Raw genomic sequence first — 25342 nt, forward strand, 5'->3', positions numbered from 1 at the left:
GAGCAAAATTATTGAAGTTATTGGAAAGGGGAGAAGCATATCCTTTAAAATGAATGCAAAAAAAAGTAAGACAGCCTTCCTTTCAAGCAGTGTCTCCTTTAGGGAGATTTCTTTTAAAGTGCACAAGTAAATCTTAAAGCCTGCCATACTGTCTGTCTTCATCAAGGTCACTGTGTTCTAAGCATATTTAAATATTGCATCAGTGAGAAAACCCTACATCCTTAATATCCTGAGTACTTTGTGACCAGCTATAAGTTGCTTTTTTTTTTCCTTAGAGTTTATTTGGAAGCCACCTCCAAGTGCTCAGCAGCAGCCTTTTCCAAGCACTGACTTATTTGCAAGTGAATTTGCTTTAACATAGTATCGCTTTTCCTTCAATGTTCAGTAGTCTTACACATTAATTGAATTTAATGAGAGTTGTGTATGTGATCATATTGTGCTACGTAGTCAAAATTGGTAGAGACTAAGTTCTGATATTTACAAGATCTAAGGCTTTTAATTATGTATTTTACTGACAAATTATTGTTAAAAATATTTAGGAAAGAATTGAAATATAATTTGTTTGCTGCTTTAACTGCTATCTGCCTTCTTCCTGCTTCATGACATGTCTTGTTTTAGGATGCTAAAGTAAGTTTATTCATACTCTGGATGTTAAAACTACTTACATTTCCATAAAGACACAGTATCCCTTTTTATATACCATCATATTGTTAATAATTGTTGAAATGTGCCATCTAAGATATCAAAATACTTTTTGTTCCAAGATGCTGTAGGTTTAATGAATGCAGAACCGATGATAACTCTTTGGAATTGTGTATGAAACTTGCTCTGACTATAAACAAAGCTTTCTAAGACTAGAACTAACCTAAAATTTTGTATTCTGCCTGGTGTGGAAGAATTCAATTTCAATCTTGCCAGTTCGTCTGTCCTGGTCAGTTTATTGGCACTAGCTGTACCAAGGTACCTTGACTTGGTTTTATATAAATGAAGCTTGGGACCAGCACAAAAAGTCTTTGCTCTTCATAAAGAGCTTGAGGGATACTGTATCTAAGTAGCATCGGTCATTTCATTCGTCTGTTTATTCATTTGTTCCCTAGCAGAGACCCATGAAACAACTTACCACAAACATAACTGACAAACTCCATTGCAAGATGCTTCGCCATCCTTCCCCCCGTTCATATCTCTATTATTGGGTTGTGATTTGATCCCTGCTGGTGCATCTCAATTGCTTCTTTTTATTACGCTTCAGGGCAATAAAATCTGCCAGCTATTCCTGTGAACCATGACAATCTAATTAGCAGCACTTTGAAAAGTGCAGCTAATGCCATGTTTGCAAACCACAGTGCTTTTATACTTCCATGTCTTTCAACTTCTCTTTTTTAATTAAGCATCTTTCGTACTAACTCTCATGTATGGTACTGTTCAGTAGATGTGCAGGATCCATTCACCACTGTCTCACATTTTCCCTCCATAGGAAGCAGAGACCCCACGTAGTGTACTTGAAGAAATTGGATTGACATAAGTCTTCACTTCAGCTGATGACATCTCAGTGTTTCATACTGTAAATGTTCACTGCCTTCATTGTAATGTTTAGCTAATGGTGTAAGATGCTGTTTGTCAGTATTACTGTTTTGCTAAGCTGCTTCATTCAGGCCTACAAGGGAAATACTCCTTTGAAAAGGGAACGAGAAATTAAGGCCAAAAATCATAAACGAAAGGGAATTTGATTTAAATTGACTCAGTGTCTCTTCTCACTGCATTTATAGAAAAAAAAAATGCATTTAATTTCAATAAGTGTACTGTTTTTATAAGCAAATGACTTCAGGAGATAAATGTATCGTTGACATAACATATCTAAATGAAAAGAATACATGGACACCTTCAAGTATGAAATGTTGTAGAAATTGTGTTTATGCAACCAAAGACTTTTTGTTCATCTGCATTTTTAGTAAATAGTTGCCATAATTCTGCTTTTATTCAGTTAACGCGTTAAATTGGAAATAACTGTTTACTTCTGAATTTGCCATTATACCAAAGAATCCTGTTAGGATCTGCATATCCAACTGGTTAAAACTGTTAAGGTGGCATTGCTTTTTGCAAGACAACTGCAAACTGATCATTTACTAGCAGTGAAAGTGTATTTACATGTAATTATCTTGATGAAAACTGTGCAAGTTACTATATTAAAAAGGGAATGCATGTAGTTTAAAAAAAAGAAAAAAGAAAAAATATCAAAATGGGGAAACTATTTTTAAACCAGTACTGGCTTGCTCTGAACATAGGCACACAAAAAAAAGGGAAGTAGCCTTTTTGACTGTATAGAGAGGTACGTAATGAAAATGGGATACTTTTGAACATGGGAGCTTTACAAAAGGGAGTTTTTATGATTTTCTTTTGAATTCTACAAATTAATTTGTATTTATTCGCGTTTTGTAGTTACGCTTTAATGGGTGTCTGAGCACCTTTAAGAAAAAGCATCAGCTTAATTTTGACTACTTTTCTCGACTTACTCCTTTCCCATGTGGCACATCCCATAAGTACTGTGCAGTAGAACCAACTAATTTGCAGTGAGAATTTTGTACACTACGTTCACTGCAAATTGGGGGAAGTGAAATGAAGTAACAGTTCAACATTTTGTGCAGACTCTCAGAAGTTGTACACTAGAACTGTTTCACTTGAAGGAGTTCATTTGATGTGTGCTTTTGAGTTCTGGGAAGGTAGCAGCACACTTTGGAGTAGCAGTGCTACTGTGCGTGTGTGTGGTCCCTGAGAATGTTCAGCTTTCTTTCTTTCTCCTCCCATCCCAGGAACTTCGTTTAGAATTCAGATAAGTAGCGCCATGTACGTTTTCACAAAACTTGGCTTTGGCATTGGTGTTGGAAGCAGTCGTGTGGTGCTAGCACAAGCAGTTTCACAGCCAGCTGTGGCTCAATCTGATCTAGACTAAATGTAACCCACCAGCAAAAGGCTGGCACTGACACTCATTCCCTGATCCAGATCCAGGTAGCGGTGCTGGTGGCAGCAAAGGGGCTGACCAGTGCAGAGGGGGGCCGGGTCTGGGGCTGCAGCTTCAGTAGCTGTGCCCGAGTGGAGCCTAAGAACCTGCAGCATGCAAACTTGTCCGTTTAAGCCATTTCTGGGATTTAAATATACCAGATTACTCGAGACCATGTTTAAGGGAAGGCACACAAAAGCAGTCGTTAGCATTTTCCCGGTGCACAAGGGCAGGGATAGGATGAGGTTCATGTGGTGCTAGAATGACCCTTGGTGTGAGACTGAAGTTGTGAAATTACCTTAAGTCAAACCTGAAGCGATTTCCTATGTATTAAACATTTTTGAAGTTTACACTGTCACTTGTATGTGCTTGGCTGGGTTAAGCTTTGTTGTGATTGTGACAAATAAACTGTTTGACCTTTGTCGTACTGTCCCATTGGTTTAGTTGTAATAAATGTCCATTTTTACACCGTTGCTTTGTGCTTATATGTAATTAGTTCTGATTTTCTGCAGAGGGGGTGGAAGAAAAAAAGCAACTCATTGCTAGTTTAAAAAAGGGGGAATTTTATTACAGTGCTTAACTTGCTCTTGAGCACTTTATTAAAAAATGTGCGAGAATACTGTGTCCAAGATTAGTTATTTACATCCATTTAAATTCTACAGAAAGCAATAAATTAGCGAGTTCTTTGGAAGGCTTATCACATTAAACATGGAATTTATTAGAAAGGATGGTAAAATGATGTGGTTGTCCCATTTCATTTGAAATTAAACCACAAAACTGATTGAGAGAGGGTTCTAGATGATGATGATACAGTCTCGCTAGTCAGCTCCTCAAATGGAATTATGAACATGGCTGTGCAGCATTCACAGTCTTACAACCCTTATTTCAGACCCAAATTTCTCTTGGCTAATCTGCTTTCCGGCTTTCTAGAACTGAACTCCTTGATGTTACCAGCAAAAGCATGGGGAAATCTTAGTACCTTAGGGCATTCCTTCAGTCAGATGCGAAAGTAATATTTAGTTTCTTGAATTTCCTGTCTTACCAAGAGACAAATGAAAAGAGAAGCGAAAAGCATCTGTTAGAATTTCTAGATTGTTTAGGCTTAGATTGTTTGCTTGAGTGTCTTCAGTGTAATCATGGAATCTTTGTTGAAGATTCCTAACTGTCTGCTGTTCCCTTTGAGTCAACAGCGTAATGATGGTCATGCTGTGGCTGCCTTTGTCAATTAATGCGTTCATGGGCTGTGCCTGTACAGCTTCCCTTCCAATCAGTCTCATAGTTTTCTGAACTGTAGTTTGTCAGTTACCTTTTATTTATTTCTTTACGTGTCAGTGACAGATGCTGCACTCAGCTGATGCATCAGAGCTGAATAAAAGGATGGATGGAATAATAGGGAGTTATTTTAATCACAGCAAGCTTACAGTGAAAGCAGAATCAGTGGCACTCTTTGTAAGTGTAATTTGTTTTCGTATATCATTTAATTTTTTGACTAGCATAGACTTCCACATTTTGCAAAAGGTGCTGATTCAGGGCAGGAAGTAAGAGCATCTCTGAGCAGGCTCTTGCATTTCTTCTGAAAGCCATTATTTGTGCATCCCAAGAATGCTGCAACTGGTTCAAGTAAATAAATACACTGAATGTGGTAATGCGCAGCTGAATCTGAGAAAGACATCCTACTGAAGGATGTAATGCTGAAGAAGTTACTTAGAATACATTTCAGACTGTCTGTTTCCATCAGCAAGGGAAAGGCCTTCATCTGTGCTTGTTGCCTCTTCATGAAAGTGGATGCCTTGCGTCTAGCATATGAGTGTGGGCAAGTCCTCCTGACGCCCGTGTGATAATGGCTACTCAGCTAGCATGGCAACCATGCTGGGAAGGGAAAAGACTTCAAAGCAGTCACCAGCACAAACCTAAAGGTGTGCTGCCTTCCCAGGTGCCTTTGTCTCTCCTGTTGCAGGACACCTGCTGTCTTATTATCTGGAAACATTTTGGGTAAGCACCTGGAGTTGGACGATTTTTATGAAGTAGCTGGACTTCAACATCCAAGTTCCTGCTCAGATACCTTACTCCTCTCCACAGGAGAATGGTCAGAGCAGCGCCTGTTACTGATCCTGACCTCCCAGCTGGCTGGACCTGGCAGGAGAGCCCCGCTGCTGCTCTAACCCCCTTCATGCAGCTCTTGTATAAATAATGCTTTCATCATCAATCCAAAGCACTTTAGTGATATTTACAAACTTCATAATAAAGTTTGAAAGCAGCTGCTTTAAGCAGTCATTCAAAAGATAAAAGCACACATAAAGCTGGACCACCATTAATTCACTTTACATAGTCCTTCTATGTGGATTACACAGAATAGCACAAAGTGAGAACAAGCTATTCCTTGCAAATCTAAATCCATCCTAAGTTGTTCTGGGCTTTTCTCCTTTGGAGAAAGAAGCTTAACGTTTAGGAATTCTAGTTGCCTCGTCTCTTCCGAGTAAATAGCTCACTTAGCTAATAAGGAAAGAAAACCATGCATACGATACTACTTAAGATTATGAAGTAGGGAAACAACACCAAAATATATGAACTTTTACATTTGAAAACTGGTTGAATTCCAGGTTTCATGCTAACAAAAGCAAACAAAATGTCAGATCTACAGCACTTGTTTTGGTGCAATAAGCAGACAGGATGTGAAACTGAATAGTTACAGCTACCAGTCCTACAGCGCACAGGTACAGCCAGGGAGTTTGGATCCAGATCTCACGAAAAGCAGCTGAAGGTTTGGCCGTTAGAGTAGCAGAAATAAAGTACATTTAAATTTTACATGCATCTCTGAGCAAGTTTTTATTATTATTATAAGAACTTTTTTTAAAAAAATACAGCTGCTCAGCTTCCCAGATCCCATTACAAAAGTGGGGAGAAGGAGCCTTATTACCTGTGGAATTCTCACGTGGGTCTTAGTTGGCACATGGTTGCTAATCCTATAGAGGTCCGCTTCACTTATTTCACCCGGCTTGTCACAGATTTCACAAAAACAGCATCCCACCACACCTGCTTCACTTCTGGTTGAGCTTGGTAATTTATTTCCCTCACACAACCCTCAGCAACAGCCTGCCGCACGGCACAGGCTATACAACACACTACAGATAGAGTAAATCTTTCCTATTCAAGAGCCTCAACCAGCAGGCTGGTTCAGCAGAATTCCAGTTGCAGGAAGCAAGGCAGCACCAGTGATGTGAGGATCTTACTGGCCTGTTAGCAATGCATCTCAGCAAGCAGGGAATGCCAGCTCAGCTGCGTGAATTTGCCACATTTTGCATAAGTACCCCAACTAGACAAGTGAGCATCCATGAAAAAATAGAAACCCTGGGGAAAATCTGTACAGTGTAGTCAGAAAAGATACATTATGAGAAACCCATCGTCTCAAATTTCTCCTATATAATTTAAAACTTAGTGTCGTCCATTGAAATATGCCTTTCAGGTGAAGTTACTATTACTTCAAAAGTTATGCCATTAAATCACAATTCCTATATCTGTTAATAATTAAAACATCTAATCAAATTAACTAAGCTACCGTTCTGTCTACAGTTATGACAACATATAATGAAAGTTGGGTTTGAACTGAACAACAACATATAGCACTTTTGTTGAATTACTCCATAGTGGACAACAGTTATACATGAAAAAAGAAAAAAAGTATCATCAGCATGCTAGGTGCAATATGCATTTAGAAAAGAAAAAAAAAAAAAATTTTAAACATATATATATATATATATATATATTATAACCAGAAGCAATGTTCATCCATTCTTAACTATCCTGGGAAAAAAAAAAAAAATGCTGTGAGGAATGCTATAGTGAGTTTGGATGTCCAGATTTTTGATGGGACTTTATGCTGTACTGTTGAATGATAACAAATATCTATTTGGGAGCATTTCGTGTCTGCTTTAGGCTTCTATCAATTTAGAGCTGCCCCCTGAAGGCAGGAGTCCCAAACTCTCTGGAGAGGCTGAAGAGAGGGAGATATCTGCACACAGATCAGGGCACCTGCATCTTATGTACCACAAACTGCTCTCTCCACGTACACACAATGCCATAAGAGCCTAAGTTAAATACCTAAAGTTAAGCCGGGTGAAGTATAGTCCATTTAACAGCACAGATCTTTCATTTAAGAGAGAAGTATTTATAAGGACTTTGTTAATTGCAAGTACTTTGCTAACACAGCTGTCATTTCAAGAAAGCTTCATCCTGATAACTTCATTTTTATGTACCCTACTCTCTGCCGCGGCTGTAGGGGAGCTAGGCAGTAGGGTGCCTTAAACTGCTTGTAATACAAGCCTAAAAAGGGCTTCAAATCACATCGTCATCTCAGAAAAAAAACAAAACAAAACAAAACAAACAAACAAAAAAAACAACAAACCCTGAAGTATTATTTCAGGTATAAACCTTTTCAGTTTCTTTAGCCACTCTGCAACATCTCTGCAGTCATCTTGAGCCTTTACAACTACATCCGCGTGTTTAGTGACCAGATTTACACCTTTCCTACCACTCCACCATAGGATAGGCAGGAGATTTTCAACTACAAATGGCATGCAACTAAGAGGTATGCAAACTATTTTCTGTCTTCGCTCCAGGATTACAAGTGCATGGTCTCCCCTCTTACTTGGGGATTAGGGTACTGAATAAGTTGATTGTTTATTTTTTTGTGTAATTCCTACTTGGTTTTAGTCTACTGCAATCCCTACAGGCAATTAGCTCAGCAGCTCAGTCACAGGAGAGAAAAATCCAACAATTATGACCACAAAGCTCCTACTGGGCAACTATTGTACAGTCAAACTGTGAAGTCTTTTTAGATCCCTTTTCTCCAAGCATAAGATGATTATATTACTTTGTCTAGAAAGGAAATTCCAATAAACATTCAGTAAACATAAACGGCTCTCTTTTACACAGACTTCAACTTGCAGTATGCTGTTGTGTGAATTTACAGCACACTAGCTGTTCTGTACTAACTCCTTACAGGGACAGTAAACACTTAACACACACATAACACAGGCATAAGCATATACCAAAAAAGCTTTACTTCTTTCTATTTTGTACTCAGTATGCATCCAAGTGTTGCAGTAGTTCAGAGGGACAGAGTAGCTAGAGTACTTGACATTTACACCTTATATAGGACTTTTAATTTTCTGAAGCTTAGCACACAGTAAACTAGGGTCCTTTATTAGGAAGAAACGTTTTAATGTGCAAGAACACTTTATTTGTGACTCAAATGTATCTGGTGCCCTATTGGAAAGGTTTCTTTGTCAGCTCTACATTTGATCAATTAGCAATTTCTGAAATTATTTCTCACTTCGTTTTGGGAGTTTCACTGTTTCTTCCTCTGCTGCTTGACCTCCTTTTGCCCCTACTCCTGGATCGAGAGGAACTCCGACTTCTGCTCCGACTCCGTGTTCGACTGTAACTCCTGCTGCGACTGCGTCCTCTCCTCTTTCTCCCTCTGCTGCGTGACCTCCTCCTTTCTCGACTTCTCGACCTGCCAGATCGGCGCCTTCTCTTGTTTTTGCGGCGATTCTTTTTTCTTTCAGATTCCCCATTTCTCCGGTAAGAATGATCTGGGCTGGGGCTGCCCCTTCTCCTTGACCGGCTGTAATAGTCATCACGATGGCTCGATCTGTTTCTCCTTTCAGAGTTTTTAGACAACTGATTAGTCCGTTCTGGAGAAACACGTATGTCTCTATTGGCCTCCCAGAACTCATTGTTTGGATTTTTGAATACATGAAGAAAGTTGCAGTGTTTCCCTCTTGGACACTTCTGCCTTTCAAATAAGCCTGCAAAAGATTAGGGTTGCTTTTTATGAACCAGACCTGTTAAAAACTGCATTATACACTTACTGCAAAGAAACTTACTGAACGGAATTCTGCTTCTTTGAACAGAAAAACATGTATATGAACACCTATTCTACCCAAGATTACTTTTATATGTACTCCTCTTGGAATTAATTTTTAACATGTTTAAGATGGCTATTCTTTAGCGTAAAACAATTTTGTAAGTACTTTTATTCGCCTAAACTTTCAAAGAATGTACGTGTAGAGAAGTCAAGTGCAATAATAACTGCTAAGAACTGTTGATGGTTGAAACACTACTGTTGCTTTTGAAAGAGAAAAACTGCTATTTTCTGCACTTCCACCTTATAATCATTATTATTGTGAAAGCTGGGATCCAAATTTTTCAGTCCATGGCAAATCTACTAGGATGATATGAATGCATATATTATATGGCAGAGGCATTCCCTTTCCTTCCTAAACCTACAGAAGCAAATAAGCATCTTTGTCTTTGAAATAGAAATGAACGTGAACTGAAGCACTGAGAGAATCAAAGCAATCACTTAACTTCCTCTTTTTCACTTCTAAACAATTTCAGTAACACACAATCTATTTCCTGAGTGTTTATGCAACTCACCGCAAATAGCAGTCTTCCATCTTGTCACAGGACAAAATTCACAATGAAGCTGCCGGCCTGCGTACCATCGGCCACTGAATAGAGCAAGAGCTGCCTGACAGTCCTTTTCCCTTTAAAAAGGAAAAAAATACCCAACGTAACCAAACATGCAGCATTATCGCTGTAGGATCGTTTCGGAGGTTATTGCCCAGTTTTAGGATGTCATTACAGTATGAGAATAAAACATTTGGATGACACCGTTTTCATTACTGGACTTTTGCAGCTGTGCAAATTGGTAAGACTGAATACTCACGTCTGGTACTGAACGTACACATTTCCTCGTAGGTGAGGCTCATAGTTGCAGCTGACCTAAGGAGATGGAAACATTACATTAGGGCAACGGAAGGCTCATGCTATACAGCAACTCACACACGTTGAATTGGCAGCCATTCTGATTTATCACGGCACATCAGCGTGAACTCGCACATTATTTTCTTCTGAACACAGTTTTAGTCAAATACAAGGTTTAGAAAACAAAAAGGTCTTCTGCTTTATTTTTGTATGTTTCCAGCATTTTGCTCTGATCGACACTGTGGCCTCTGTTCCAGTCTACAAGGCAGCTTGTACTCAGTTGTCTTGCACTGAAGTCTGGGTCAGCACTACTCTGCAACAGCCAAATACTGCTCTGAAAACAACCAGTAGTACCTCTGTAAGGAAACATGGGGTAAAAGAATCTTTAGATCAATCTACCTTCACAACCTCTCTGAGAGTGAGATGAGTTATAAAAGTTGAAGTCACTCACTGTCACATTTCTGAAACACAATTTTTCATCATAATTTAGCATTCAAAAATATGCAATTTGACCTCCCGAAAGCCTGTTACTGGTCTCTCAGGATTCTGGGACAAGTGGCCCCAATCAGGCAAGAACCCAGTTTGCCAGCCTCTTTTGCCTCCAGGCCTCTTCCAGCATCTGCTCCAAGTGAGACAAGTAGCTTCTTCCATCACTGTACCTGACTGACCCTGAAAGAATAATGTGCATGTGTGCTGGATTAGGCAAGGGCTTCAGAGATAACAGCAAGCAGCTATATAATTAAATATTACAGCATAAACAGTCATCTTATTCAAGATAAATAACGAGGTCAGTGCAAGAACAAGAACGACATCACAACAGGCATGTTTGGGTGGGAAAAGAGAAGAAGCGTGTCTTGTCAAGACCTGCCAGATTCTGGACTAGTTTCCCAGAAAGAACAGTAAGAATAAAACCTTAGGCCACGTTGGAAATGGAAATCAGTTGAAAGAGGGATGTGCGTAACATGAGTCTAAATGGTAGCAGACACTCAACAAAATCACAGTTAAGATCCTAGCAGTTGACACCTAATTCCTAAGCATCTCTAATAAAACAACAACACCTCTGAAAAATCAAATTAGAGTTGCAGAATTGCTTCAAAAGCTAAGAAACCCTAGAGTAGAAGCTATTAACTCACTATTAGCCACAGGGACCAAAGTACATGCAACTTAGCAAATAGCTGCATGTAACACAACCAAGATATTACCTTAAGGATGTGAGTTTTGATGGTAAGACTGTTTCAACACATTCTCCATTGAGAACCTGCATCCCATCTTCCAGAAGGGAGCACTGCTAGCTAATATCTCCTGAGTCAAGGCATGAGATGTGGGGGAGGATTCTCATTCTCAAATAAGTGAAGGTTTCTTTCTTATAAAGGTCACTGAGAATTCACTGATTTTACTTAACTTTCCTCTTGCTTGTGATGCTAGTACAATCTCTGTCCTGAGGCAGTTGTCAATACAGGGAAACAAAAAGAGAAAAGGCACTTCTTGCCTCCTGGTCACTACAGAAAATCACTTGGCAATGGCAAGCAGAAAGGGATGCTTCCGTAAGTTCTGTTAAAAGGAGATTCCACCATCCAAGCTGTACATTTTAGTACAACAAGGCATCATTCATCAGGAGGTCTATATTTGCAGGTTCCTCATTTTTTCTCACTAGAAATCATAATCTTTATAAGGAAAAAAATATAAATCAGGAAACCAGATGCAGAAACTAAAAGTAGATGACAAACCTTAACACCACTTAAATAGCATCTTTACAAGACAGCCAGTTCAAATTAATTCCTGCTGCTGAAGTACATACTACCTTTTCAGTTCATTGTTGAGTTTGTTTTATCACATCAGATGTACAATGATACTGCTTGGGTGTATACTCCTATTTGATAATGTATTTCATTATTATCATACCTTTGGCACGGTTCTAAGTGGCACAGTGACAGTAAGTGGCAATAGCAGCCCAAACATCTTTACATCGTGTAACAGTCTTAATCCATAGACCCTCTGGGCTTATCACAGGCTAAGTAGAGAAGGGATTGAGAGTTACACGGACTCTTATTTTGTATGAATATCTGGCAGTATAAAAGCACAAGCTTTTGTGACAATTCAAGAGAATGGGAGAGAAGATTCACCCAGAATGCTCTGCAGAAGCACTGAGAAGTTTACAGGTGTCATGAGAGATGCACAGTTGAAGTAGACACAGTATAGTTCTCTGAAGTACATGGGATTTACCTAGACTATACTGCACTGAATTCTCTAAAGGCTAATAAAACACAACTGACATGGTATACGTTCAGAATTTACAAGTTATTACACTCATATGCATACCTTGAATTGAACAACCTTTCCCACATTCTGAAACTCAGGGAGCACGTCCTCATAGAACTCTAGGAACTGCTGGTAGGTCTCCTCATCACTGTACTCGAGACTTGCGTCCGTGTCGTAGTCATCCCTTCGACACTGCTCCATGCCAAAAGTAATGAACATCCCTCGGACAAGCAGTGTCTTACTGGATGTTGGATAGTTATGCTTGCGGGAACACCTGGAAAATTGTAGAGAAGGAAGAAAAAGTATTTTTGCTTTTGGCAGAAGAAGCACTTGCAACTTCAAACACTCGCCATTTTGAAAAAGTTACTACAAAAAAAATTCACTAGCAGAAGATCAACATATTTCAAGTATTAAAACAGATCTTTAGGAGGAAGGACTTTTTCTGGTGATGTTCTCAACAAACAGGGAAGAGGAGATTGTGGAGAGAGGGGTGATGAAACAAAAGTATGTCTAGACTCAGAGTTGCATGAGACTGACTTTTTCCACTTAAAAAGCTTATTATAAACAAGCCCTATCTTATATTTGCATCTTGGCAGCCACATAAGTACCGGATCTCCCTTACTGTGCATCATCTTCAGGCTACCTTCCTCACATGCTGAAATGCAGTTCTCCCCCACAAACCTTTAGATTCGCTGAGATCATGGATGGTAGCCTCCATGTTACTTCAGTGTGCTTTATGATTACTGTTTCAAACACTTCACAGACTAGGAGAACACACTTCTCCTTTTCATGACATGATCAGAATGACTGTCAAGATCAGTCTACTCTCATATCTAGCAGTGGAAAAGCAACAGACAAACTAGGGGAAGAGACCAGGTCTTGAAACCAGCAATTAAAACCCTGCTGGCTCATGTTCAACCAAAACGTCCATTTACTATAGCCTTCTTCCATCATCGCTTTGAAAGTGAAGTGTCTAGGTTAACCATTCCTCCTACCAAAGCTGTTCTTCATTTCTGATCATTTTGTCGTCCTTCTCTGTTCTTTCCTTTTACTGCATTTCCAATACAAAGCACCCACAGCAATATACAGGAACCAAGAATGAAATTAGCACAGATTTAACAGTACACAAAGAAGAGAATTCTGGAAGAGGATTTTTATTTTATTTTTCAAAGATGCAGCATATGTAAAGTAATCAAGATGAAAAACAACATCTGACATGCCAGGCCTGCGCTAAAAGAAGAAATCAAATGTATTCTGCCCAAATATATTTGTGCATTTGCCAGAGCTAAGGTAGAAGTCACTTCAATCAACAGAACCAGAATGTATCATCAGCAATGTTCTGTAACATCAATTCCAGCCAGGCAACGGTTCTGCCTAGTACCATCATGAATAACAGAAACACATCCAAATAAATAGAAGTAATTTATCATAAAATCATAAAATGACTTGGGTTGGAAGAGATCATCAAGTTCCAACCCCCTTGCCACAGTCAGAGTTCCCAACTGCTAGATCAAGTACTAGATCAGGCTAGCCCAGGGTCTCAACCAACCTGGCCTTGAACACCGCCAGGGATGAGGCAACCAAAACCTCTCTGGGCAACATATTCCACCACCTCACCACCCTCTCATAAAACTTCCCTCTGAGATCTAATGCAAATCTTCTCTCCTTCAGTTTAAAACCATTCTTCCGTGTCCTATCCGTAGATAGTGATATCTACCTGTGTAAAAAGTGCATTTCCTTCCTGTTTATAATCTATCCTTAAATACTAGAAGGCCATAATGAGATCTCCCCGTGGCCTTCTTTTCTCCAGACTGAATAAGTTCAGCTCCTTCAGTCAGTCATCTTCATGGCCTTCTCTGGACCCTATCCAAAAGCTCCACATCTTTTATGTGATGGGAGTACCAGACCTGGACACAGTACTCCAGAAAGGGACTCAAAAGGGCAGAGCAGAGGGGAACAATCACCTTCCTCTCCCTGCTGGCCACCCCTCTTCTGATACAGCCCAGGATACCGTTGGCCTTCTGGGCTGCAAGTGCACTCTACTGGCTCATATTAAATTTTGCATCTACCATATGTCCTTCTCCGCAGGGCTACTCTCAGGTTCTTCTCCCAGTCTGTATACATGCCTGGGATTACCCTGACCCAGGTGCAAAACCTTGCACTTCACTTTGTTGAACCTCATTAGGTTCACATGGGCCCACCTTGCAAGTGTATCAAAGTCCTTCTGGATGGCATCTCTTCCTCCTGCTATACTAACTGTACTGCCCAGCTTGGTGTCATCAGAAATCTTGCTGAGGGTGCTATTGATCCCATCACCTACATTATTGATGAAGATGTTAAAGAGTACCAGTCCCAAGACAGATGCCCGAGGGACACCACTCATCAGTGACCTCCACCTGGACATAGAGCCATTGACCACAACTCTGCGACCTTTCAACCAATTCCTTATCCACCAAATAGTCCACTTTTTGAATTCACATATCTATAATTTAGATGTAAGGATGTGGTAGAAGATCACATCAAAGGTCTTGCACAAGTCCAAGTAGATGACATCAGTTACCTTCCCTTTCTCTACCAATGACACTAATCAATCATAGAAGGCCACCAGATTGGTCAGGCACAACTTGGTGAAGCCATGCTGGCTGTCTTGAATCACCTGTTCATCCCTCATGTGCCTTAACGTGTCTTCCAGGAGGATCTGTTCCATGATCTTCCCAGGCACAAAGGTGAAGCTCAACAGCCTGTAGTTCCCTAGGTCCTCCTTCCTCCTCTTCTTATAAATGGGACTGATGGTTCCCTTTCTCCAGTCACTGGTGACTGACTGACAGCCATGACTTTTCAAATATAATGGAGAGCAGCTCAGCAACCACATCAGTCAGCACCCTTTGGACTATGGGATGCAGGTCATCCAGTTCCATACACTTGTACACATTCAGTCTCATGAGGTGAGCACGGAGAGGGAGAGGGAGGGGTGGGGGAAGCAGGGCAGTTTGCTCCCCTAGTTCCCAACAAGAGGTTCATGGAAGTGAGATTCAGGGATGCAAGAAATATGAGAATCCCTGTTGCTAGTGAAAACCTAAACTAACAACCCACTGATTACCTCATCTCTCTCCGTATCTGCTGCAGCCAATCCTCCTTTCTTATTCATCAGAGGAATACTCTTTTTGGCCTGTTTTTAATGCACCTATAAAATTCTTTCTTGCTTTAAATATTGTTTGCCACATTCAGTTCCATCTGTGCCTCGGCTTTCCTAATCCTATCTCTACATGTCTGGATAGCATCCCTGTATTCTTCCCAGGTGACATATCCTTGTTTCTACTGTCTGTACTTGCCCTTCTTTCCCCTCAGTTTGTCCACCACGTCCTCGTCGAGCCATGGTTGATTCTTGCTTCCTCTGCCTCATTTCCTGTACTTGGAAATAGAGAGCTCTTGCATGCTCAGAAAGGCATCCTTAAAAAGTAGCCAGCTTTGCTACACTCCTTTGTTGCTAGGAAGTTTTATGGAAGATCTAATCCTAAAATTCCTTAAATAGCCTGAAGTTCGCACTCTTCAAATTCAGGCTCCTGACTGCACTCTTTGCCAGATCTATGTTCCTTGAGATCATGAATTCAACAAGGGCATGGTCAATGCAGCCCAGGCTGCCCCCAATCTTAACATCTTTAACAATCTCCACATTAGCATGATCAAGGTCTAGCAACACTTCACCCGTGGTTGGTCTTTCCAATAAGTGAACTGGAAAGTTATCGCTGATGGACTGCAGGAGTCTCCCACATTACTCGCAGCTCACCGTGTTGTTTTCCTAGCAGATACCAGATAATTGAAATCCCCTATCAGGATGACAGTCTATGAGTGTGACACTTCTTTCAGCTGAAGCAAGAAGGCCTCCTCAGCAGGCTCCTCTAGATCAGGTGGCGTATAGTAGACCCTGACCTCCAACTGTCCTTTATTAGTCCCATCTCTAATCTTAACCCACAGGCTCTTAACCTGTCCTCTGTTACTCAGAGGGAGCTCCTTGCAGTCTATCTACTTTTTAAATATACAAAGCATCTCCTCCACCCCTCCTGCCTTATCTATCCCTTTTAAAAAGCTTGCAGCCCTGAATCATACTATTCCAGTTATGTGAGCCATTCCACCACATTTCTGTGATAGTGATAAGATCATAGCTTTCAAATTGCACCCTGTTTTCCAACTCCTGCTGCTTATTTCTCATGCTGCATGCACTGGTATCAAGGCACTTCAGCTGGGCTTTCGAACCCATTAACTTTCTAGAGGACTCCTCACACAAACATCTGGGACAAATTTGAGGTTTTCCCCTGCTGCTTCCCCCACTCCCATAGCAGCTCTAGCTTAAAGCCCTGGTGATGAGCCCAGCCAGATTGTTATCAGGTATATTCTTGCCCCTCCTTGTCAGCTGTGTTCTGTCCCATGTCAACATTTGTGGTCTGTTATAGGTGCATCCAAGGTCACGGAACCCACAGCCTTCAAAGCAATGTCACTCGTGCAGCCAATCATTCAACTGACCTGTTCTCCTCCTTCTCCCAGATCCCATTCTCCAGCTGGCAGGACTGAGGAGAATACCACCTGCACTCCTGATTCCTTCAACATCTCCCCAAGGGAACATAAAGTCTTCTTTGATATTTTTTAATTCCTGATCACAGCCTCATGCAACCCAGTTTGAAGGACTGTTATTTTTTTTCCTGATGTCCCAGATGTGGCTCCCAGCAAGCAGCAAACCCCTCTAGAGAGGTTATCCAGGTAGCAGATGGATGCCTTAGTGCCCCTTCAGAAAAGATGGCTCTCCTTGGCCTTTTTTTAGTGGCATCAGTCATGACTTGAGTCCTTGGTTGTACTTTTTAAGGTGGTCACCCCTTTTGTACCCACAGGGGGAGACCACACTGCTCCCGGCCCCACCCCCACCACATCAGAGCACTGCCACCAGAGGAAGATTAACAGCCCCCAGGAGCTGCTCCCTGACGGGGGTTCTCCCTCAACCGCTGAGGCAATGCCTTGCTTTGACGTGGAACGTGTTCACCCTGGAGACAACTGCCTCACAGAAAAGGCATCCTTTATAAAGCAAGATCAAGATTTTTTTCAGTTTGCGAATGAGCTAATGAAGCTGCCTGCCCTTCACCTCTCAAAAAATTTATGTGCTGGTAATATTCAATTGATTACCTGTCTCCAAATCGGCAGGAACCTGTTTTGATATAGAATGGGCAATTTGCTCTATCCTTCTCTGTTCCTATGTTCTCCGGGGGCTCTGGGTTGTGCCAGGTCACACCATTCTCCAGCTGTGAAAAAAAGCATTGAAACAAAATTATGAAATGTTTTCTTCTGCTAAACAAAGTTTCTTAAGATTTTATAACACAAAGAATTGCAGTAATAATTCGCACCTCGGTCACAAGAATAATGAGTTTTTTGAGAGGCTCTTCCCACTCAGCTAAGCCTGTTTGCTACTTCATGCCAATATACACTGAGCAGCCCTTTTTACATCTGGCAGATAAAAATATAGGACTACTTACTTGCCTATCTTTGCAACAGCTCAAAGCTCAGTAATTTTATAACTGTCACTTTTTATGCAGTTAGGAAATGCTAATATAAAAGTAACCTGTCATAGGCTAGAATTAAAAACAATTAAATTCACAGTACTGGAACTAAAAGCCTCCATACTGCTCATCTCAGGCAATGAAATTAAGATTTTCGAAATTCAGATTGGGATAATCAATTTACAGGCACGAGTTGACTATCAATAAAGCACATTTTAAGAAATGAATTTTCATTTTCTTAGCCAAAAGATCCGTGAAGCCAACTAGCCAAAAGCTGTCATTTTAGATCAACTGAAAACTGTTCATTTACAAGCAGGATTTGACCCTGCCCCCAGTTCTACTCATGACTCTCAGCCGTCATTTCTTCTCAACAAAACAGCACCATCACTTCAACTGCACGGAAGTAGCAGAACTCTGAACTGATACCATGCAACGATTCTAACATACATTTTCTGTCTATTCCCTTGCAGAAATGGCTGTTAACACATCTGAAGTGCTGGGCAGATAATAGCTCAAAGCATTTTTCTACTCATATTCCAAAATAAAGAGTCAGATTGCCAACCTAAAGAACCATTTAAACGCAATTCAGAACTGAATTCTACTCCAAAGCAGTTAGTGGTAATCACACTCAATGGGTAACACTAGGTTAAAACTTAAATTTCAGATTTATGCAGAATTTTAAGCAGAATATGACTGTTCAAAAGTAGTGAATAGTATATCCTATATATACAGGCATAAAACGTCAGGTTATCTTCTAAGGAAATAGGAAAGACCAAATTCATACCCTCTAAGGTTCAAATGAAGACTTAATTTCCCTTACTACAACATGCCAATGTGAGATGCACACTATTCCAGGAATCCCAGCAGTCAGGTTCTCCCCAGACTGTTTTTTTTTTCTTCAGGATCTGTGCTTTCCTATGCTGCTGAATGGTTTATTTCGAGTCGACCATCTGCTCAAAAACCAAATTTGTCTCACAGCTTGAAAGGACTGACAGCTTTGTTTAGAAATGTAATCCACAAGTACACTGTTACTAGTTTCTGTTGTTGCTGTTTCTTAAAAATAGAGCACACATCACTATTTCCAGATTCATTCTTGACTCACATCCCCTGAACAAGAATAAGCATGCACAACTGCACTGCGATCAACCAGTCAGAAATACACTTAATTATATTCCATCCAGTAAAGAATTGTTTACAGCTTATGCAAACCACCACATAATAAATTTATTAGCCATTAGGTTCTTGACAGCAGATGGACAACACGCTACGAGGCAAAGGCTAGATAGCAGTGAAATTATTTTTCAGTTCTTTTTTGAAAAAGATGGAGCATACCTGGCTTTCAGCTTGATCCAGCATCTTCTGCACAGCCGCCTATAAATGGTGCAAACACAGGACTAGTGAAAATCCCATGGACACGCAAAACATCTGGTTTCTTCAGTTAAGAACCTAATTTACAATACCCCACGATTATGCACAGTGAAATGTTTGATGGGGCTTGCTTGAAAACCGTAAGTTTTATTTTTGCTTTGTAGGAATTCACACGTTACAAAGCCGTTAAACGACACATCAGACTAAACTTTCATGTAGAGGATTTTCTAATCCAAATACTAGACAGCTTCAAATTTTTCATTTGCTTTATCGAAACTGTAACTGAACTACTGAACAGTCAAATTCATCTTTTCGTCTAGGACTAAATTTAGTTACAGTTGAATTCATGATCATTTATTTGCGCTAAGCTTTTTGACTTAGAGTATTCCAGGCAGCACAGAAAAGCATGTTGTTTAGTAAGCCCTTGTTAAACTCAACTCTGCAACTGTTAAGTGTTAAATTCAGAAACCTGTCAAGCTTTGCTGTATCTAGTCTTTTCAATAGAGTAAAACAATGAGAATATTCTTTCCTTTTCCTCTAACTGGGCTAAGCAAAGCAACAGTCATGTTCCAAGACAAACTAGAAATTAGTCCTTACAAATTATTCTAGGAAGTTCAAATATAAGGACATTGAGACATAACCAATACAAGAAAAATATACTGGTGTTGTTCTAATTTGGAACGTCACAAAAATCACAGAATTGTAGGGGCTGGAAGGGACCTCTAGAGATCATCTAGTCCAGTCCCCCTGCCAAAGCAGGCTCATTAGGCAGAATAAAGCAATAAATTAAAAAAAGAGGAACAGAAAGTTAGGAAAAAATGTAATTCAACATTAAAAAAAACAAACCCAAAAACTATTTTCCCATCCTATGGAGCAAAAAATGCCATCTTTTCTATCGGTCAGTAAGTCAAAATCTGAATAAACTCCTGTCTGAAGAGAGAGGCCAAATCAGTGCACTAACTTTGCACTGCCAAAATGTGTGGCTCCACTCCCTGCTGAACACTCACCCACAGTGAGTGACTGTCAGCGCCTTCTTTGAGAGCCTTCTTTCACTAGACCAGTAAAACAGTAATCCAGAAAGAAAGCAATTATTTTATAAAAAAAAAAAAAAGGAAAAAAGAGAAAAAGAGTTTCCAGCTAGTTCAGGAAACCAACAGGACTAAGCAAACTTAGCCACAAGAAAAGGGAACACAAAAAACCCTGCTGATACCATGACACAGTACTAAGAGAACTATATCTCAACCTTCAATAAAGGATGAGACCATCATTTTCTCTCCTTACTCTGCAAGGAAAGGAAAGGACATGAAACACAAGAAGAAGACAGATGGGAAATACAACTGCTGTTCTTTTTCCTTCATCATGGCTATGTTATGTAACCAGTGAAGCAATCAACTATTAAATGCAGGAGACAATAGCATTTGCTCATGTCTATTGCCCAGCTGGAGTTACGAAACACATCATCAAAACACCTTCCAGCAGTAGTGCTGAACTTGAATCTTTTCCTAACGTGGAGAAGCTGATATGTCACAGCTGCAATTGCCCTTTACTGGCGATAGGTCAGTCCTCATTTTTTTATTTGTGTTCAGGGCATCTTACATCCAAATTATTCAATTTCTAACACTTAAAAAGAATATATGCTTAAAAGAAATGTTATAAATTACTAGCATGTTTAGCATAGCTTTTTTGCCCATTTAAGGTACTCTGAAAAAAAAAGATACGTCCTGTTGGATGAGTCAGGTAAAGAAGAGCTGTAATGTATCTTTAGATTAAGGACTCTGTTAAGGAACAGCAGAAATATAACTCTATATCCTCACTGGGAATTTTCTTCACCACTATGTTTAGCTGGGACATTAAATAAGGACTATCTTTACTGTAAAATGTAAAAAGCACAAATACCAGAAACTGGTATGCATTGTGTGCCTCTGTGTTTAACTGGTGTAAAAAAAGTACATAGAAATGCATTAGAATCAGTTATCTTTCTAGGTAAATGGAGTTACTAGATCTTCTTCAACGGTGAAGTATCATTTTAGCAACTTAAAACAAAGAGAAATAATTAACAGATTCATGCACTTATAGTTAGAATAAAATCCTTTTTCAACATGCATAGATTGGTGCATCAGATAATGCAAGAGGATATGTAGTATGCTTATCCTCCCACTGCCAGGAATCACCTCTCTTTCTCTCTTCTCCTGTTGCTTCTGCTGTGCCACTTCTCTCTCTTTTCTTTGCTGCTCTTCCCATTCTTCTTTGATCTTTCTCTTTATGATAAAAAAAAAAAAAGTTACTCAAGGAAACAAATAAATACTTTATCATCACTAGAATCAAATTCAAAACAATCATGCTGTATTTTAACTCCCTGACCATTATCATTCAGTCATAAGACACCACATCTCTTAATAAAAACCCATTACATGAGTATTTTAGTGTCTTTTTAATTGTGCTCTTCTAGAATTAAATGAAGAAAGGAGCTTACATTTTTAGACATATCAACATCAACAAAACTTGGTACACTACAGCAGAAGATATTAAACAAAGTTATTATAAGTCTTCCTTATTACCAGATATAACTATAACACTAAGTTGATATATCACCTCTTCTTCCTCTTGACGTTTTCTTGCAGCCTCTTCTTTTTCTTTCTTAAGCTTGAACTCTTCTTGAGCCTTTTCTTCCCTCAGCAACCACTGTTCATGTAGTTTTTGTCTACCAATGAAACCATATACCTCTCAGGCAAATTTTAATGATTACCCATAACAGATGCAGTCATCGTGCATATAACTAAATTTGTTAGCTTAGCATTATCTACAGTTTATCTAACATTCCTTAAAATTAAAAATTCTATGGCAATCATTCACACTCTAGAGAACTCCTGTGAAACATGGAATATAGATTGAAGATTCTATTTTATACACAGAATATATTAATACTTTTCAAAGCATGAACATGTATTCGACATGTGCTGGTTTCTAGCTTTTTTACCTTTCTGCCTCAAGTTTTTTTTCCTCTTCCTCATCTTCTTCTTCTTCGAGCTCCTCGTCCTCCTCCTCAGACACTGATTCATCTTTTTCTGTAGCTTCTGAGAAAAGAAAAGAAAAAAAGCATCCTAGCAAGTGGACGCTGCAGTAACCAGATGCATGCAAATTTATATCTTTGTTAAAAAAAATCACCTGGAAATCCAAAATTCTTTGCACTTACCTGAGTCTCTCAGTTTGGCAAGTGCCTGCCGCTTTTTTTTCCGCTTTTCTTTCTTCAGAATGGCTCTGTATTTCTGATGGCTGAAGATGAGAAATTATTTATGCTACCACAGCCTAGCAAAGAAGTTTTAGTATCATATATGCATTCAACTACATCATCAGCATAAAACCCCACAATTGCAAAATAAACATATTTATATGAAACATAACACTACAGGGATATCTGACACGGCAATAAAATCTGCAACTGTGCTTTTAGAGCTGCATGTTGCCAGCAATAATGACAGTGCTTGGACTTGGACCCAACACAGAGGATCTTCTCCTTGTTGAGCTCTGCAGTGCTCATCATCATCAGCCCCATGAAAGCTCCCCTAGATACTGAACCTTGGCCACCAGATAAGATCTGGCAGAAAAACAAACAAAAAAAAAGCATATCCTACTTGGCAGCTCTGGCATGCCTCCAGCAAATGTTAGTTTTTTGTTCTCTTTACTTGGTATGAAATTCCACATCTTTGCCCTTCTGCCTACATTTCCTCTACAAACAGCAGTTTTAATGCATAGATACCACAAGCACACACAACAGTTACTAGAGATTACAGAATTATAGAATGATTGGAGTTGAAAGGGACCTTCAAAATCATGTAGTTCCAACCCCCTTGCTACAGGCAGGGACAGCTCCCTCTAAACCAGGTTGCTCAGAGCTCCATCCAGCCTGGCCATACAGTTCTCAATCTCTCTTTTCCACTACAGGATCTTAGCTACACTCATGCTTAGTGTGTCAGTTTGCATGACAGCTCTGCGTGGCGGCCAGGAAGCAGCACCTTGTTCTCATTATGCTCAATATCACTTCACATAACTAAAAATCTTCTCATACCACCCCTTCTCTGTCCTTTTTTCTTTCTAGCTCCATTCTTTCTAGTCAGTTCGCAGCAGGAAGGATGATCTTCAACTCTTCCCACTGCCATGACAAATAGTGACAGCAGACCAGAGGCCTGCCATCTCAGAGCAATTTTTTCCAGAGTGATTTTTTTTTTTTTTTTTTTTTTTTTTTTTTTTTTAAATCTAGATATGTAATTCAGAATAAAAAACTCGCCCTTCTGTTCATGGTTATTTGCAACTTCAGCACCTGCACAACACTGCATGCCACTCATAGCATTGTGATGGTTACCCAGGAAGCTGAGTGCCTGACAGATGCCTCACTACATGCTCAGCCTTCTCCTTTGACTCACACAAGCCTAGTATCTTCTGTAATACCCACCACCAGGGACAATTCTTCCACTCTTAAACAGATGCCTAAGATTGACACAAAAACACTGCCCAGCTTTCAGGCTGTCTCAGCAGCTGCTGATGCCCAAGAATTACAGGAAAGAGCAACTCTCAATGCTGCTAATGCACAGCTGCAGCCAAGTTTGCAAGTACGCCACCGAGTGCGACAAGAGAAGCCACTCAGGCTAAGAGGCACTGCCAGACGAGGCCGCCCCAACACACATCCAGCTCAGACACTTGCCGGACCCGAGTCCCCCGCCTGGTACCTCCCTTACCCGGCGAACGGGCGGGCGGGATACAGACAGCGGCCTAGACATCATCTGTTACCCCACACTCCCCATTCCGGCCTCACCCCAGCCCGGCGGCATCCCCTCCCCCGTCCCCCTCATGGACAGCGCCGCCGGTTCACCCCCAGCTCGCGGCACCGGCGGCGGCGGGGCGGCCATGGCGGCACGTAGCTACGCCACTCCCAGGCCCGGCCGCGAGGCGGCCTCGACCCGGCCTACCGCGCAGCCGGGCGGCCTCTTCTGGAATTGGGCCTCGGCCCTCCATAGGCATCCCAAGGCTCTTCCCCTTCTTCCTAGATGAGATGGGGAGGCCCGGCGCGGGCCTCAACCCCGTCCTCACCTCAGCTTCCCCAGAGGGGACTCGGGCAGCAACATGGGCGCCGCCATCTTGCGTTACCGACGGGATGTCACGTGACCCCGCGGCGGAAGGGCGCAAAATCCCTTCCGGTACTCGAGCGGCTGTGGTTGGTGCGCGCCGGGTGCCCATTAGCGGCAGTTGTGGACGGAGGTGGAGCTCGTTGTTGGCGTATGGTGGAGTGCCTTGAGAAGCAGTGCTTTGCATTTCGGTTTACAAAAGGGCTCCAAAGGAAAAGAGATTGATTGAGTGCCCTGAGTCCCTCTCATGGTTTTTTCAGCCCTGCTGAGTGAAGCGGTGCACTTTGTGCTTCACGGCTGGACTGCCTGTCCACACAGCGGGTCGTGCTGATAGTCTACATCTGCAGTAACTGCCTGGATTATGGATTGTAACGTGTGCCTTGCTCTGGTTACGCTGTGACGTAGATGTGAAATACAGTTGTGCAATGCCTGCCACCAGGTGAGCTTTCAGCGTGTCTTCTGGCTGATAGCCTGCCATGGTGCAACTGTGTTGAAGAGCTGAGTGAAGTCAGATGTCCAGTGAGGCTGGGGCACACCAGACAAGTGTACTAATGAAAGTAACTGGCACCACTGATGCCTTCTTGCTATTAGTGCTGAGCAGCTCTATCCTTCTTTAGTATAAACACATATCACGGAATTGTAAAATCGCAGAATATCCTGAGAATATTCCATGAGGATTGATGAGTCCAGCTCCTGGCTCCAGACAGGACCACCCAAAAATCAGGCCATGTGTCTGAGAGCACTGTCCAGATGCTCTGGAACACCTTGGTTTGGTGGCTTGGGTCCATGCCCACTGCCCTGGGGAGCCTGTTTCAGGGCCCAACCATACTCTGGTGAAGAACCTTATCCTGATGTTCAGCTTGACCCTCCCCTGCCCATCACGTGTAATCCCTTCCACTCTAGTCTGGTCCTTGTAACTTGTGAGCTGCTTTGCAGCATCCTCTCTGCTCCTGGACCCAAATATCAATTATAATGCACAGAGTCCCAGATATGATGTGCCAGAACATTCAGGTTATCTGTAATCAGTTTTTTGGTGACAGACATGACATTGCGGCATTCAGACACAACAAATTTATAGATTTTATTTGTTCATGTTTTGCATGACCATTAATAATGTATATTGTTGATTAATACCTAAATTATTGTCATAAACCACAGTACAGGAACTTTCTTTGTATATTCTAGTGCTAGTATATTGCATGGACAATCCAAGCTGCTGATGGTGAAGCCTGCCAGTGCAGACTAATTGTGCTCTTCATTAATGGCATAATGAGTATCTTATTATT

General features: G+C 40.9%; 2 protein-coding genes across 5 annotated transcripts in view; one reads left to right on the forward strand and one right to left on the reverse strand.

The window, feature by feature from the left end:
• AP1S2 (adaptor related protein complex 1 subunit sigma 2) overlaps nucleotides 1-17175 on the forward strand; it is a 47057-nt gene extending 29882 nt beyond the window's left edge. For 2 of the 4 annotated variants that reach the window (XR_007374664.1, XM_048934050.1), the window contains one exon: nucleotides 1475-6734. Coding sequence is in view for 3 of the 4 variants with exons in the window: in XM_048934050.1 (XP_048790007.1) it covers nucleotides 1475-1522 (48 nt within the window). In the remaining variant the exon portion in view is untranslated. Of the gene's footprint in view, nucleotides 1-1474; nucleotides 6735-16908 lie in introns of those variants that run through there. The other 2 variants (XM_048934022.1, XM_048934030.1) reach the window with 2 other exon arrangements.
• Nucleotides 3539-24124, reverse strand: ZRSR2 (zinc finger CCCH-type, RNA binding motif and serine/arginine rich 2). Its single transcript, XM_048934008.1, has 11 exons — nucleotides 24022-24124; nucleotides 22130-22209; nucleotides 21914-22010; nucleotides 21529-21637; nucleotides 21108-21194; nucleotides 18901-18939; nucleotides 17198-17313; nucleotides 12086-12299; nucleotides 9729-9784; nucleotides 9437-9546; nucleotides 3539-8805 (listed from the first exon to the last, which is right to left on the reverse strand). Exons 1-11 carry the CDS (start codon nucleotides 24066-24068, stop codon nucleotides 8324-8326), a joined length of 1437 nt encoding a protein of 478 aa, XP_048789965.1. The 5' UTR covers nucleotides 24069-24124; the 3' UTR covers nucleotides 3539-8323.
• Between the last annotated feature and the right edge of the window lie 1218 nt (nucleotides 24125-25342).

The sequence above is a fragment of the Lagopus muta genome, chromosome 1, assembly GCF_023343835.1.
Source record: "Lagopus muta isolate bLagMut1 chromosome 1, bLagMut1 primary, whole genome shotgun sequence".
Classification (NCBI taxonomy): domain Eukaryota; kingdom Metazoa; phylum Chordata; class Aves; order Galliformes; family Phasianidae; genus Lagopus; species Lagopus muta.

What these genes read in the sequence shown, in the direction of transcription:
- ZRSR2 (XM_048934008.1), bottom strand. Translation starts at nt 24,068, where the DNA reads ATGGCGGCGCCCATGTTGCTGCCCGAGTCCCCTCTGGGGAAGCTGAG. An exon ending in TGCCAAACTGAGAGACTCAG is followed by an intron (nt 22,011 to 22,129) that starts GTAAGTGCAAAG and finishes TTCTTTTCTCAG; the next exon opens with AAGCTACAGAAAAAGATGAA. An exon ending in TCCTGCCGATTTGGAGACAG is followed by an intron (nt 12,300 to 17,197) that starts GTAATCAATTGA and finishes ACAATTTTCCAG; the next exon opens with GTGTTCCCGCAAGCATAACT.